This window comes from Nematostella vectensis, chromosome 7 (genome assembly GCF_932526225.1).
Source record: "Nematostella vectensis chromosome 7, jaNemVect1.1, whole genome shotgun sequence".
In the NCBI taxonomy this organism is placed as follows: Eukaryota; Metazoa; Cnidaria; class Anthozoa; order Actiniaria; family Edwardsiidae; genus Nematostella; species Nematostella vectensis.
In genome coordinates, this window is record NC_064040.1 from 15,461,795 (window position 1) to 15,477,903 (window position 16,109).

General features: G+C 39.2%; 1 protein-coding gene across 2 annotated transcripts; it reads left to right on the forward strand.

Annotated features, from left to right (window-relative positions):
* Positions 1–529: 529 nt before the first annotated feature.
* On the forward strand, positions 530–14,940 carry LOC5511839 (calpain-B). 2 transcript variants are annotated; one of them, XM_032381252.1, is made up of 20 exons: positions 530–660; positions 850–994; positions 4,250–4,581; positions 5,054–5,225; positions 5,485–5,565; positions 6,472–6,572; positions 6,975–7,052; positions 7,352–7,540; positions 7,772–7,904; positions 8,204–8,421; positions 8,617–8,662; positions 10,140–10,214; positions 10,367–10,424; positions 10,565–10,623; positions 10,919–10,987; positions 11,381–11,459; positions 11,787–11,903; positions 12,031–12,089; positions 12,784–12,839; positions 14,524–14,940. In XM_032381252.1, exons 2-19 carry the CDS (start codon positions 851–853, stop codon positions 12,808–12,810), a joined length of 2,037 nt encoding a protein of 678 aa, XP_032237143.1. In that variant the 5' UTR covers positions 530–660; position 850; the 3' UTR covers positions 12,811–12,839; positions 14,524–14,940. The 2 variants fall into 2 exon arrangements, with proteins under 2 accessions (XP_032237143.1, XP_001632256.1); XM_001632206.3 differs by lacking the exon at positions 12,784–12,839.
* The last annotated feature ends 1,169 nt before the right edge of the window (positions 14,941–16,109 follow it).

Consider the following 16,109-nt stretch of genomic DNA (forward strand, 5'->3'; position numbering starts at 1 on the left):
GGCTCTGTTGCAGTTTAAGCAATCTATATGTTGCGTGATTTTCCGCTTATAAATAGTCAAGCCTTAAAATTTTTGGGTCGCATTACCTAGTAGACGTTAAACTGGAAATCGTCCTTGAAAATGCTTACGCTCCGTCAAGCAGAGAGCAGATCACTTGTCTACACATCGGCCCATGTTCACATTTACTGTTAACAAATTCTAGAACCCTCGTATTATAAATATTAAAATTTAAAAATATATATTGGTATAAAAAATTAAAAAAAATGGTCTTATGGATATTACTAGTGAATAATAACTTAGATAGACGAGGAACATAAAACACGATTAGACGAGATTGTTTTAAAGATAACTTTATACGAGGTTAATGACCCTGGATGCTTTTCATGAACGCGTGGTATACTATATTACTAGCATATGATTTTTGTTTTGCGTGAGACGTTGTGTGGAGCAACTAGAATTTGCATTTCAAAACCTAATTCTTTGAGACATGCACTTATGGCTAAAAGGAATTATCTAGAGCGTGACAGCGTTGTTGCGTGACAAATATATTTCGCGCCTGCGCACTACACCAGGGCGTTTGCTTGGTTCGCCCTTGTTTGGTGGAAGCCACAAACACGATCAGTTGTTCTGCTAACTCGTGAGTCTCATTCAGTTTTCCAGGTACGTTTATAACTTGACAGACAGTCCTGTTTATGTGCTTAAAACTTCCCATTCCTTCCTTCGGACGACGAGGCGACGGTGATCTTGGCGTCGTTGTGTCAAAGCTAGCCATTATGTTGGGCCATTATGTTTCCAACCAAGTCTTCTGTTTCTTCGCTGGCTACACCTAACAGGTCATTCGCTTTACAGGATGCCCAACTTAACGATGGACGATGTTAGGCGACAAGTTCGCAGTACAGGGAAGCCGTTTGAAGACGATGAATTCCTTGCAATCGACTCCTCGATTTTCTTCTCTAAACGGCCTCCACGTCCATTTGAATGGAAGCGACCATCGGTGAGTAATATAAGTACCGTTCCCAACCCTAACACTACTATTTACAAGGCCATTTACAAGTTCGAAAGATCGCAAAGCTAACAAGCCTATACTATGCACACACATATCTATTTACCTCAAATCTTAAATGCCAAGCGTTAGATATTCCTGTTAGGCTCACGCGAGAATTAATGGTGTTATTATCAGTTTTAATCATATACAAAATATTAAATAACCTAAGGAATATGGTTTGCATATGTCTTGTACCTGTCACATGTCTTAGGCCTACTAATTCTGCGTGATCAAACCCTAAAAAAGGCGTAATATATGCAGATATCATAATGTTCTCATGCCATCGCCTGATATAAAACGTTAAATGATAACGGAGTGTTTGTTCAAATGATACTTTAAATTTCGATGTAAACTTGAGGGTATGTTTTCGACATTAGCTCATGTGGTCGTGGTATTTGTGAGGAATTAGTCTCGTCTAGTCTTGGGTTATCATAACCAAACCGAACTGATATTTTTGTTTGCAACATAATGTAATTATGCAAACTGACATACCCCAGGTAATCAGTGTTGCTTGAGTAATTTTTGTGTGTTTCGTGGAAGAATGTTATTTGATGGATTCTTGTCATCAATTGTCTCTTTAGAAGACTATTGTTTATTTGTGCACAATGTATGTTAAATGACCGTCATACACACCTTTACAGGACTGCTATGTCTACCATAATGTAAACATACTCTAAAATCTGTAAACATTGATTCATTAGACATTTTCTTACCCTGTTTGCAATCTTAGTAATCTGAGAGACGGACCAATGAATTTTTGAAGGGAGGAGGGGGTGGATGATTATGAAAAAAAAATCCTGCAAGCCGTTTTTACTAGAAAAAAAAATCCTTCAAGGAGAAAAATATCCTACACACCGCCAATAGAGGGGAAAAGTTCTGCCCAATAGCCAAGAGAAAAAGCATTTCTTGTTCACATGAAATTTTCAAAAGTTAAATACAAGTGGGGGAAATATAGTGGTGTTTATATCACATTATTTCCAATCTCTACTTAGCTCTGTCTCTACTAAATAATGAAATGTTACATTGTCATCTTACTAGGTATTGTCCATTCCTGTTTAGCCTATTAATGAAACTACAAATCTATAATTTGTATGATCTTATAAAGAAAAAACATAAAACTGTCTACTGATAACACACTTGTATATGATAAGAAATATCCTGAGTATTTGAAAGTGTAAAAGCCTAAAAGCTCTACAAAACTACCAATCTATAATTTTTATGATCTTATAATGGAAAACTGTCTACTGATAACAGAGTGACTTGTATACAATAAGAAATATTTAAAGTATTTGAACTTGTAAAAGTCTATTTTTCTAATAAGATCTAAATATTTTTCTTATTTGTATGACAATACTATTAATGTGTATACTATTAGAATAATCACTTTTAATAGAGTTTGCCTATATAACATTAATTCACAATTTTGATGCTAATGCTAGATCATTCTACACTTGACATGGCAATATGACTTATTGTTATCACTGTACAATATAATCAATCAATGCCACATTTCACCAAAAAGGCATATATCAGTTTTGCATGACTTAATAGATTCAAGTATCCTGTGGGAATATTTTTGTTATTGCCTTTGTTTTTTTTTATGTAAAATTCTTGTTCTCATGGTTCAGTGATTATTTCTGTGTAATTAAGATTTCTTGGTGATGTGTTAGCCATCCCTTAATAAAAGTCAAAAGCTTTTGTCTTTTGGTTTTGTGATTTTAAAACTATGACTTGTTAAAAAATCCTTAATACAATACTTTTATTTTGAATAAGGTAGACACAATTTGAGAAATTCCTAAGATTTTCTCAAGAATCCCATTCTTATACAAACAATGCAGATTATACATGCTTGGCAAATTCATTTAAGGTGGCATGCTACAATTGTTTTGACTTGACTACAAGGAATTGAAAATCATCTGTTTTACTAAAACAGTTGTAGCCTGCCAGCTCATCATGACAGGTTTAAAACTTTTAAATAAGTGCTATAGTTTATTTTGTAGGAAGTACTGACCAGTCTCAGGGTACATGTCAAATACATGATATGAATATAATGGGAGTTTTGTGGACACTTTTAAAATTAATATAATTGCAGATTTTAATAGTCCAATTTCAAGGATATTTGCAGGAAAACAAGGTGCATCAACGTAGCAAGCTAACCATATCAATTTCAATAGTTTGCGTGTCCTCCTTTTGCTTTAATGACTTCTTAAGATGCTGTGGTATGGAGTGAGAAATTTCTACCAAAGTAAGATAAGATGCCCAACTTTGGTCTTTGAGCCCCCAAACAACATTGTTTTTTTTTAGTTTGGGTGATGAAACAAGTACTAAGGGCACTCGTCAGTGAAGAAAAAGTCGTCCCATTCAGTAACTGACAGAACTTGTATTTGCTTGCGAGCTTCAAACAGGATTTTCACGCCCAGATGCCCAATAATGGCTTTTTATGCTGCTGAAAAGGTTCCCACCCCTTCCTGGTCATGTATCTCAAGACGGTTGGCGAAGACCCTAAGAGAGCTTTTCTCTTTAGATTTTTGCTTATTTTTCTAGATGAATATCCCGTCTGGTGCATACAATTTTTAAAGTCATAATTTGCAGCTTGGTTGGGCACTTTCGCCCCTTGAATTTGAGGTGTCGGTGAAAATTTCCTCGAACTCGAGTCCACTCTTGATTCTTCCTAGAATTTTTGCTATTTTTCTAACCGTTAGTCTGTTGGCATACAAAATTACTGCTTGTGCTCTTATTTGAACATTGTTCAGGCGTTTCTCTGTCATGTTTGAATCCATTTTCCTAGCCTATTTTTTCATCTAGCAAATTGCAAACACACCAAACTGACAGCCTACCCAAAAATGGTGTGAAAATGTAATGACGCGCGCCACTTTTTTTTCACCTTTTGGCGGGAATTTTAATTCGCTGATTTTTCCCGAAATCTACAATGCCAAAACTTTATTAGTATGCCTTGCATATAAAATTTATTATCTTTATTGATTGGAAAAAAAATTTTTTTTAAATCTCAGTGAATAAGACCATCTTGAAAGTGTCCACAAACTTCTGAAACACCCTTTTTGGATATTTATGGATCCTTGTTTAGAAATTAGGTTATTTAATTTTGCCAAGAGGGTTTAACATGCTTCTCCCCTCCTGGCCCTGCCCTAGCCATTTTTATTTGTAAACTATCCCTTATTTAGGATTTATATAATATTATTTCAGGACATTTGTGAGGACCCTCACATGTTTGTTGGTGGAGCAAGTAGGCTTGACATCCAGCAGGGCATGCTAGGCGATTGCTGGCTTCTTGCCGCAATTGCCGCATTGACGCAACACTCCGCCCTAATGAATAAGGTTGTCCCACAAGACTACGTGGCAAATCCTAATGACCGTAACTACACTGGTGCTCTGAAATTTTGCATTTGGCAATATGGGGAATGGAAGGATGTCATTATTGACGACCGCCTCCCTACCTATAATGGCAAATTGGTTTTTGTGCACTCTTCTGAAAGGAATGAGTTTTGGAGTGCTCTGCTTGAGAAGGCATATGCCAAGTGAGTACACAGCTCAGATACTTGGATATCAGCATTGGGAAGGGGAGACGGCAGGATCTGGATCTGATCTTGTGGTTGTGAATTTTCATCAGTCATTTGTGGGTTGAAAACTTTTCTTGAAATTTCTTTTGCCATAGCAGAGGTGGATCAAGGAATGGACCGAGAGGGCCTCCCCCCCCCCCCCCTCATTTCAGATATTTGGCGTAAAATAACAAGACATATAAGGAAATCCACGAAAGAAAAATGAATCAGTCCCCCCTTCTTAAAAACCTTGCTTTGGCCCCCCATTTTTGGAACTCTTGGATCTGCCTGTGTAGAATTTAGGTTCAGCTATATTTTTCATATAATTCAGGTTCATTTTTTGGGGGGGAGGGGGCTGTAAGTTTTATTCTTGGTATTTTTTGGCTAAAAAAATGGGCTTTTGTTGTTTAAATGTTTACTAATTTATTTATTTGCTGTTGTGTTTCTCTAGGCTGAATGGTTCTTACGAGTCCCTGAAAGGTGGTCAGACTGGTGAGGCCCTTGAAGACTTCACAGGAGGACTTGCAGAGTCATTTGACTTGAACAAAAACGTACCAAAGGACCTGTTTTGTATCATGCAGACGGCAGAGAAGCGCCATGCATTGATGGGATGCTCCATTGCAGTGAGTATTGATCACATGTCAGAATCACTGAAATGCAGGCAAAAGGAGCTGACCATTTAGTGCTGGTGACAAAATTTCTCACCGACGAAACGAAAATCTCGGAAATAATTTCGTAAAAGCTTAACCTTGGTTAAAAAATGCAGCCAAAAGACCAGCCAAGTAAGTATCCAAACTGAAATTTCTTTTTGTCAGCATCACCCTCCTCCCCTCACTTCCCCAGATGACACCCAAGGCAAAAAAATTAATTTTTTTTTTCCAGGCCAAGGCGAATGAGATTGAAGCCAAGCTAAACAATGGGTTAGTGAAGGGACATGCCTACACAGTGACAGGATGCCGACAGGTGAGGACAATTCACTTGTGGTATTGGAAGAATGCCCATATTTTTAATAGGTGGAAGGCGGTTAGGGATTACTGCCAGAATATCTGAAAATAATGTTGTGACCCTCAACCACACCAACCCTACCCCTCTAGTGTCAAATAGGTAACAAATATAGCATCAATGAGGGCAAGGCACCCGTTACTGAGAATTCACGGCCTGAAAACTTCATTTTGCATTTTTGCTAAAACGTTTCGCATGTTTTCCTTTTTGAGAACCGCTTTCATTTTTTAGAACAGATTGAACTTCCTCTTGGTTCATATTCCAAATGATTACACTCTATAGGGCTATTTTCAAAGTTTAGCTGAAGCCAAAAAGTTACCCAAAAAGTTGCAAGAACTTTCTTAATATTTAAGCCATGTGACTTTTGGGCTCGAGAAGTTTAGGAAAAATCAAAATCTATAAATCTATGAAGAGATTCATTCTTCGCATGAATCTTTGATGTAGAAATACGATGTTTGAAGATGTTTCAGCACATTTAGATACCATAAATTTTATAGGAATTAGTCGGATTTTCAGGAATTTAAGGAATAAAACATTTTCAGGCCTTAGAATTCTGAGAGATTCAATTCTGGAGACCAACGCCCCTAATTTGTTTCTAAAATTTTAACAAGTTACTGGTAGGTGTATGTCTCTGCCCCCCACCCCACCCCCTGTCTCTTTATCATGCACCCCCACCCCACCCCCTGTCTCTTTATCATGCACCCCCACCCCACCCCCTGTCTCTTTATCATGCACCCCCACCCCACCCCCTGTCTCTTTATCATGCACCCCCACCCCACCCCCTGTCTCTTTATCATGCACCCCCACTATGTTTAGGCTTGTAAACATTGTATTTTGGCTTGTAAAAAGATTTTATTCATTTTGTAGGTCAAGGCCAAAACTCGCCGTGGAGACCTTGACGTTGAGCTTGTCAGGGTGCGAAACCCGTGGGGTAACGAGAGGGAGTGGAAGGGGGCCTGGGGGGATGGGTAAGTGATTCCATGTTGCCGTCTTCTAATAATGCATGATGACATATTTCTACAAAATGAAATTTTTAAAAAAATGGCTACTACATCTTCTTGGACATCTTTTAGACGACTTTACAGTATTTGTCTTATTTAGGGGTGGCAAATGGTCTGACTGGAAAATTTAAAGACAGCGAGAAAGTCATTGAAAATAAATGAGATCTTGCTCTTTTAAAAATATCTGAGAATAATCTCTTAAATCTGAGAATTCAAGATGCCTTAAAATCAATATTATTAGGCACCATTCGCCACCACTTCATCATTCCTTTTCATTTTTTTGTATTTTAACATTTCATTCATTAATTTCATATATTCAATGTCTTTCTTTGACTTAAGTTTGATTTTTTTTAATCATTTCTCTGTCAGGTCATCTGAGTGGCAGCTTTTGTCTGATTATGAGAAAAAGAGCATAGGCCTTACATTCGAGGATGATGGAGAGTTTTGGTGAGAAAGGAATATTACCTACTGTAAATGTCTGTCTTTCAAATAGGGTACGCCTCCCAAGTACCATACCGTACCAAGAATGATCCATTATTAACAGCTTTGTAGAATTGTAAAATCAACTCATTTTTATTCTGCAGCAAATAACTGTCAGCCCTAAACATTTACTTATAATTATTTCTATCCACTTATTTTGAAATGAAGCGCTCTGGTCTTTAAAACAAGCATTCCTGTTTTTTTGTTTTGTTTTAATTATACACGTTTATAGTCAATGCTGTGACGTTTTGTTTATTCTTCTGAAGGATGTCATTTGATGACTTCAAAAAACATTTCACGACCCTCGAGATCTGCATGTTAGGTGCAGACAGCGCCATGGAGGGGAGCTCCGTGGGATTCGAGTCCAGGTCCGAACACGGAATGTGGCGTCGTGGTCTGACTGCAGGGGGCTGCCGTAACTTCATCAAGACCTTTCACAAGAACCCACAGTTCAGGTTAGAATTTGTCGAACCCGAGCACAAACGAAAGCACAACAAGCTGTTGTATTCTTTTTTTTTTCTTTTTTGCACAAGGGAGAATCGTAAATAATTATTTTGCGCTTGTGTCCTAAGCTGGGGGACATTCTGTAACAAAACTTAGTTTAGATACTAAACTTATTATTAAAAAAAACACTTTACATAAACGTGGTTATGTTGACTTTTGTCAATAATTTGTCCAATATACAGAATCACTCTACAGGACAGTGATGATGATGCGGATGACCTCTGCACGGTCATTATTGCGCTGATGCAGAAAGATCGCCGCAAGGAGAAGAAACATGGAATTAACCCACTCACTATTGGCTTTTCCATCTACAAGGTAATTCTAAAAAAATTCGATAAGTCACCAAGTATGGAATTGAATCGTGCTTAAAATCTTTTTCAAAGATACTTGCATTTACCATATTATTGTATGCATTGTGGGTACAAGATGCACTCCATTCAAACTTTTAAACTTGTCAGTGAAACACCATAGTGGGGGATGCAGGAAAATAAAAAGAGGGAGAGACTTTTTAAGTGGGCCCCAACAATTGCAAACTTTCCATCAGCAGCAAATTCCTGAAAAATCCCCTGAAATCATGAAATCTTATGTAATTTCTTCTAACTCGAACTTTACAGCTTGAAGAGGAGAAAGACAAACAGGGCAATTTGGACATGGAATTCTTCCAGTACCACGCCTCCACCGCCCGCTCCCCTGTATTCATCAACAGCCGTGAAGTCGTTGGCCGCTACGCCCTACCCCCTGGAGAATATGTTGTCATTCCTACCACCTTTAACCCGAATGAAGAAGGCAACTTCGTGCTGAGAATGTACTCCGAAAAGGCACACAAAACATGGTAAGCCAGTCCTGCTTGTTCTTCTGCAAGGAAAGGGGGAACATGCTGTGATGGATTCGTGGAGGGTGGAGAGTCAAGGGGTGGTGCCACCCTCTCCATCGGACGAAAATGTTAGGAGAAATAATAACCTCCTACGAGAAGTCATTTAAGCAATAAATTTGAGCCATGACATTGTTAACTGTTGTTTTCTTATAGCGAGGTGGACGAGAAGACTGAATTTGCTCCACAACATCAGAGAAGGGTAATCCCATATAGTTCTTAAAATGATTGACTTCTTGTGCGATTTATGTCTCCTGTGACTGATGTTTTGTGTGATCCACGTCTTGCTTGATTGATGCTTTTTGTGTGATTGACGCATTAGATGTATGTGATTGGAACTCATGAATGGGTGAATGACATCTGATGCATCGATCTCAAAAAAGCATTGTTGCCTTATGTCATTGACGTCTTTTGCGATTTATACGTCTCCTGTGACTGCTTCAACATCTACGTCTTGTGTGATTGACGTCTTGTATGATTGACGCCTTGTGCGATTGAAATCTTGATTTATTTACATCTTGTGTGGTTGAACTCTTGGGTGATTGACGCATTTCCTGTGATTGACGACGTCTTGTGTGAATGACGTCTCTTGGGAGATTGACGACATGTGAAATTCATAGATCCGACGGGCGCACGAATAACCAATCAGAAAGCAGCCAGTGAAGTGCAACCCAAATGTCCCACAAAAGTCCCACAAGTTGTACAACATGTCGGATGAGGTCTGTGAATCCTGCTCGGGTTTATCTAAAATATAGACGACTTGGGGAATAAAAGACGGTCACCTAACATGATAGAAATTGATTTGTTGTCCAAGCTTGGTGAAAATCTTGTAGAGAAGCATAGAAATAAATAATTACAAGTTTGGTTCTTGGATTGAAACTACCCGAATCCAGTTCGAAATACGAAAACTTGGAAACGAGAAGATAATGCGGTGCTCTCTTCGGAGCATAAGTGTTTATGTGTTTTCAAAGCTATTTTTGTAAACTTGCAGTGATTTAAGTGCGGGAAAACAGAAGAGAAAGCCGAATTCGCTGTTTACGACCGACTTCTAACTACAAGTTTTATCGGCAAACGTCAAGATTTACAGTAAAAATACAAACGACAGTCTCATTCTTATATGTAGTTGAAGTAACCTAGGTATAATATCAAACACAAGTTTAATGGTAGGACTTACACTGCTCTTGTAAGCGGCCGAGCAAAGAAAACAGGGCTAGCACTTTATACGCTGACCGGAAAATGCTTATTTGCTTGTCCAGATTCGCAGAATAATATCTCAAACCAATCTTTTTCGGCGTCGATTGCCGACTTTTTGTGGGACATTTGTGGGACCACATGGCTGTTATTGCACCATCTCTTTCCTGATTGGCTATTCGTGCGCGCGTGATTGACATGTCGGATCTATGAATTGACATCTTGTGTGATTGTCATCTCTTGTGATTGACGACGTCTCCTGTGATTGACGTCCTTGTGATTGACATCTTGTTCCATTGACGTCTTGGGTGATTGACAACGTCTCCTGTGATGAACGTCTTGTGTGATTGACATCTTATAGATTGACAGCGTCTGCTGTGATTAACATCTTGTTTGATTGACGTTTCCTATGATTGATGTCTTGTATGATTGACATCTTGTGTGATTGACGTCTTGTGTGATTGACTTTGAGCACTTTAAATTTCCAGGTGCAGATATCTCGCGAGCAACATGACACACTAAACAGCAAATTTAAGGAGTTCTTTGATAATCTTTCTGGAAGGGTAAGTAAAGTTTCAAATTTGTTGACAAATTCTGTGAGTTGGTGGAGAAATACATTGCAAATTTTTATTTACACATATTTACATCTAGAGACATAATCAAATGCGCTTCCATTCAAGACTGGCCTAGCTAACAGTGTATTGTATTCCTGTAGGATGGCGAGATTGATGCAAAGGAACTGCAGCAGATTCTCTCTACTGCCCTCAAGAATGGTAAGGCTAACCTTTCTCTACCATACCTTGCCATGTCATATAACCATCTAAATATATTAACCATGGTCTATCTGCCATACTATACTATTTACATCTTAAAGCATCTTATATAATGTGCTGTCTTTATTGGCTGTCTTCAGATCTTGGCGGTAAACCCTTTAGCCTGGAAGGCGCGCGAAGCATCATCAGTATGTACGATGTATCCTTTTGCAATGAAGTGCTGCAACTTCCGACTAAAAATCAAAGAAGAATAAAGAAGAGATTGTAGATTGTATTTTCAAGATATTTTAAACAGCACAAAGCGTTTTCGTTGACAGTTAAAAATACCCCCTTCTTAGCACCCAATTAACCGTTCTACACCAAAGCCAGAATGATAAGACCCATAGAGACCATTTCCTTTTCCGCGCCTCTGCTCACCAGAGTAGACTGGCCTAAGCTATGTTAGATGTTAACTATGTACTTGTCAATGAAATGTGTCCTTAACCAATGTAAAGGAAGATGCCAGTGGCAAGCTCGGGTTTGAAGAGTTCAAGGAGACATGGCTCCAAGTCAAGAAATGGATGGTAAGAATTCAAGTCTCGCCTTTCTTTCACTGCCCTTATAAGCTTAGGCTTGTATCCTGTGTGCCAGATGTCATTGCTCCATAGGACACCCGATGACGCGACGAGCGAATGCCCGTTGACGCGACGAGCGAACGCCGAGTGTCGTGCAACCTAGCTTTGGCTAATGGGGCGAGATAAGCCTTGGTTCAAAGGGTACCTCGCGTACATTTAATTATTTTGCCATTTTGCCATTTCCAATAGCTGAAATGGCCTTCACCAAAGATGAGAATATAGTTTAAGAATATTTAAAAAATGCAGAAACCCGTTTACCATAATAGGTACAACACATATCCGAATTCTAAATGGCAATGTATATATTCGGTTCAAGTAATGATGTTCTTGTCATCTCAACAGAAAATCTTCCAAGTTTTTGATGAGGACAAGTCCGGTGAGATGGACACATATGAACTCCGTGGAGCCCTAAAAGAAGCTGGTGCGTACTCCTTCTTCCTGCCGTCCGTCCGCTTTGTCAGTCGGTCGTCGGTCCATCGTGAAAAAGTAGACTTTGATTTCTTTTAAGGCCGAGTATAAAGTCCAAACGGCCATGATCGTCCATGATAGTTTGGAAAATCAACCTGTCAATCAATCTCGTGTTTGTTGTTTCTCCTGAGGTCCCGATGGTTTTTCTAGCGCTTCGCAAAGTTCTCGGAGTTGACGGTCCCTAAGGGGTCAATAACCAATCACGGGCCTTAAAAAGTTAATGAGGCTCGACAATGTCCCAATTTCTATAGCGATTCTGCCTTATGTCGTTTTATTTCAGGTTTCACCCTCAGCAACTCGGTGTTGTACGCTGTGAGCGCCCGCTATAGCACAGGAGATGGTAAAGTCAATGTCGATGACTTCATGGAGATTCTGACTCGTCTGAATATTCTCTCAGGTGAGGTCCTGTCTTTGTGTCACGGGTAACTTCCATGGTAGGGGGGGGGGGGGGGGGGAGGAAAGATAAATATTATTAGATTCGCGAATTTTTTGCATTGAATTTGAGCAATTTTTTTTTTTTACAGCCGCCTTCCAGAAACAGGCGGGTCAAGGAGGCCGCCGTGCCGCCTTTGACATCGATCAGGTATGTTCCTACTCACAAACCTTGCATCAATAAAGTCCAGTGTCGATATTAGTGTACCTGCTGTACATGCAAATCGGTGGACCCCAGCTTCTCTTGTGTTTATGCGCCCTGGGTATGTCTGTACAGCGGCACAGTGTATAAATGCATCTAGTGATCTTCTTACTCTACCCATAATGCACTGTGCTGGTAACAGATATTTGACAAGTCGCCAAATTTTAGTCTTCTCCTAGTCCACTTCAATATAAGAAGTCATTCTAACCTCTGTCACGATTCAGCGCATCGCGTGACAGACGACTGCGTAAAAGGCTTGTAATTGGTATCCAGATCGCAGTGCATCGTGGGTAGAGTGAAGACACTAACCCATTATTAAAAAAGGATTTTAAAAAAGTGATTAAAATAATTTACAAGCTTGAATAAAATGATAAAACGTATTATATGTAACCTGGACGTCAAACGTTTGTTTTAAACTACTGATCGAAAAGCAAATGACACCAAAGACATCTCAAAGATAAATAGAAAATGATATTTATTTCAAATCTACTAATGCTAACTCCCGCCATCCCAAAGCCTGTGGCGCTTGGTGCCCAGGTTGCTCGTCCACATGTACAAGTCAGTCATGTGATGAAAAACCACGTGGTGTTATAAGGGTCACGTGACGAAAAGCGTACTTAACCATGTTGTTACTTCCTTTCAGTTCATTTCAATGGGAATGATTCTCTAAACACTCGCGTTCACTTCCGGTTTGATACGGTAATCACGGGTTTGTTGAGTTGCGCGCGCAGGTTCTGCCTTCATGGCATCTAATGTTGTCTGATTGATAACACTCACTGTTGTTTTTTGTATGGCTTGCTAGGTGACAAAACACATAAAAAAGTTGTAATGTTTTTTTATTGGCCTTGGGTTAAATAATGAACATAACCTCAATACACACACACACACAAAAAACTTGCACTCCTGATTAAGTACTTACATGACAGCTGAAAGAAGGCAGAACCCACGCGTCACTCACGTGCACCGCGAGGAAACACTCGTCCGTACACGTGCATTCACTGCATGTTGCCGTCCAGTCGAATGTAACGCACGTGCCCGTATTTGTACTCGCCTGCATGAACTGTTCACGTGTAAGCGCACCTTATTCGTAACGTTCAGCGTTCGTTTTTTTTACGATTCACGTGTATTTTAGCAGAAGAAACGATGTTTACGGTCAGGCTGTCTCTATTTGCATGCGCGATCTACCGCCGATGGTATTCACTGCAGTTCAGGGGACTTGAGCAATGACGATGGCAAAGACAACGTGACAAAACTGCTTTTATGCTAAGCCCTGAAGTCTAAACCCTTTTCTTTTTATTGACTGTTATTTTAAAATGGCGTTTTTACTTCGTTTTTTCATAAACAAGAGTGCATTTAACGCTTTTTTAAATTTTCTGTTGTTTTCTGCTGTTACCGTCCTCATTTTCTTCGTCGTTGCCTCAAATTCCCTCTTCTCCCGTACTAACAGGGGACTAACACAAATTGGCTAACATGTCTGTTCACTAATGATTGAGCTTTAACTGACAAATCATTACTAAAGCATGGCCGTGCACTAACCGTAATTGAATAACAGCAATGTGTTCGTTGAAAATGGACTCTAGATATGTGTCTTTTTTCTCTTTTACAATTAAAAATTTACTTGGATTGAGAATAGACACCTTTTAGCGTCTATCACCCATTGAAAATGTTGCCTTATAACCAGCCTAGGCCCTAGCGATCTTTTCGGGATTCCTTTGGTTGTCAGGCAAGGGGGGGACTGGGGAGAACAAACCCAGAAAAGTATTGGTTTTCGGGTGACGTTACATCATAACCCAAAGGAAAGCCGAAAATCACGCCAGGAACTAGTATTGTCTGTATAACAAAATATCGAAATAAGATTAGTTATAAATTCATAAACATATAAACTTTTGTCTTTACTTGTTCTCGTATTGTTGCATGAGATGCATGAATTCTTATTGTTTTGTTTTGTTTCCTTCGTTTGTTACTTAATCTCGTATTTTGAAGCAATGTTTTTCTATTGTGCATTTTAAACTCACTCCCACTTATTCCCCACTCCCCCCAAAAAATCCAGAAGGTATTTCCAAGTATCCCCGAATCAATCATATATAAACCGGAATCAGTTCCAAATATCATTGAATCAGTTTTAAATTGGCCCTAATCTATTCTAGAGTCCCGAATCAGTCTCTAATAGACCCTATTTGGTCCTAACAGTCCCGAATCCCGTCCGAAATATTCCAAATCAATAATAAAATTGTCGTTTTTTTCTCTGTATGTCACGAAAGTGTTTTCGAAATTTCCAATTTCTATATGTGACTGGCGCCTATGATTATTTCGCACAGTGATCTGTTTACACAGGGATCCCGTGCATTATAACTAATGTTTTCTATTTGTTTGTTTGTTTTAGTTCTTGGAGATGGGTGTCATACTGTAAACTGTACCTTCTGACACAATGCAGATTGCGTTCGGTCGAAAAATAAGATATTTTAAGCTAATGCTTGAACCCAAACTAGAGGCATTCAGAATCTAATGTACCTTTTCTAGACTGCCCGAGAATTTTGCCGTTTGCCTAGGTTTTATAGCTTATGTAACAACCAAAACTTACTAACTCTTGTAATGTCATATTGTGAATCTTTCGCTGGAACGTGATCAATTTATAACCATTTTTTGTAACATTTTAATAATAGCTACAGCGACTTGGCAAGTTGATGGAGTATGAAAGGGATCCCACTATTATAATATTGGAGCTCCTCTAGTCAGTTCGAATTTAATGTAATGAAATTCAATTTTGACAGAAAATTTGGAATAAACTGGTAAGATCTAATTTGGTTTATGTTATCCGTTTCTACCTTGTTACAGTTTATTTTAGCGTCACTTAAAAAAATCGCTAAAATAAAGTGTCGAAAAATATCGCCATCTCTCAAAATCGAAAAATTTTGACGCCCTGATGTTGCTATTAAAGGGGTAAGGGGAGGCAACGACCAGGCACAATCGGACTCCGGTTGAGGGTATTGAAAATGTGTGGAAATTTGGTGTCCTGTCTTTCTTCCCCTCTTTTAATAAAACAGACTCCCTTATCTTCTTACCTGACGTGGTTCGCATGATGCACTGAATACCCCCAAACAAGACTTCATTGCATGTGGGACTGCAAAAGTAGCTGAGGCGTCATATCTTACCTGTAAGCTGTAAGTGAGGGTTAGTACACAGCTCTTACAAGCTGCAATTTTATTGGGCAAATGAACAATATCCGCACCTCGACACAAAGAACGAGAAGAATAGAGACAAAAGAACTCCTTTGTAGAGCAAAGATAATAGGAGACAAAGCAGATGCGTACTTACTCGTAAGTGACCCTTACCAGTCCAGCCCCGAGAACCGTCGCTAGGTCCTCAAGCTGAGTTAGTAAGCTGGAATAAGCGGCTAACATTATGTAAGCAACCCAGTTGAACCCCAAAGTTCAACTGAGGCATTCGAAATCGTAACTTTGGAAAGTGTTCGATATAGGGCGGTCTTCCATTATAAGAAGACTTTACTGTTGTACCTAAGTACCGCGTAGTTTTGATTACTTAAGATTTCATCATTCTGAGTTTTTCAATAAACGGGAAACGCTGAGTCATGGTTCCAAATTCTAGCGAATAAAAATATATAAATAAGAAAAACTAAAACGATCTAATATAGTGGGTTAAAACGATGTTTAAAAGAATTAAAAATGCCTCCCTCGCATGCAAATGAAGTATATACCGAGCATCCTCACTAGCCCTTTCCCTTCCCCGGCCCCAACGTGTTGGCGATAAATCGACGTGTCTCGATTTGCCTTTCGACCTTGTTAAAACCGGTCATACAGGTTTACTAAAGTGCTAAGTACTTTATCATCGATGTGGGAAGTAATTTCACTTTTTACTGGGGAAAGTCAGCTCTTCTATGTAATTAAAGCCTGATCGCTGTTCCAATAGCATTACCCAAACGTGCAGTGCGCGACTGCCAAATCGAGCGCG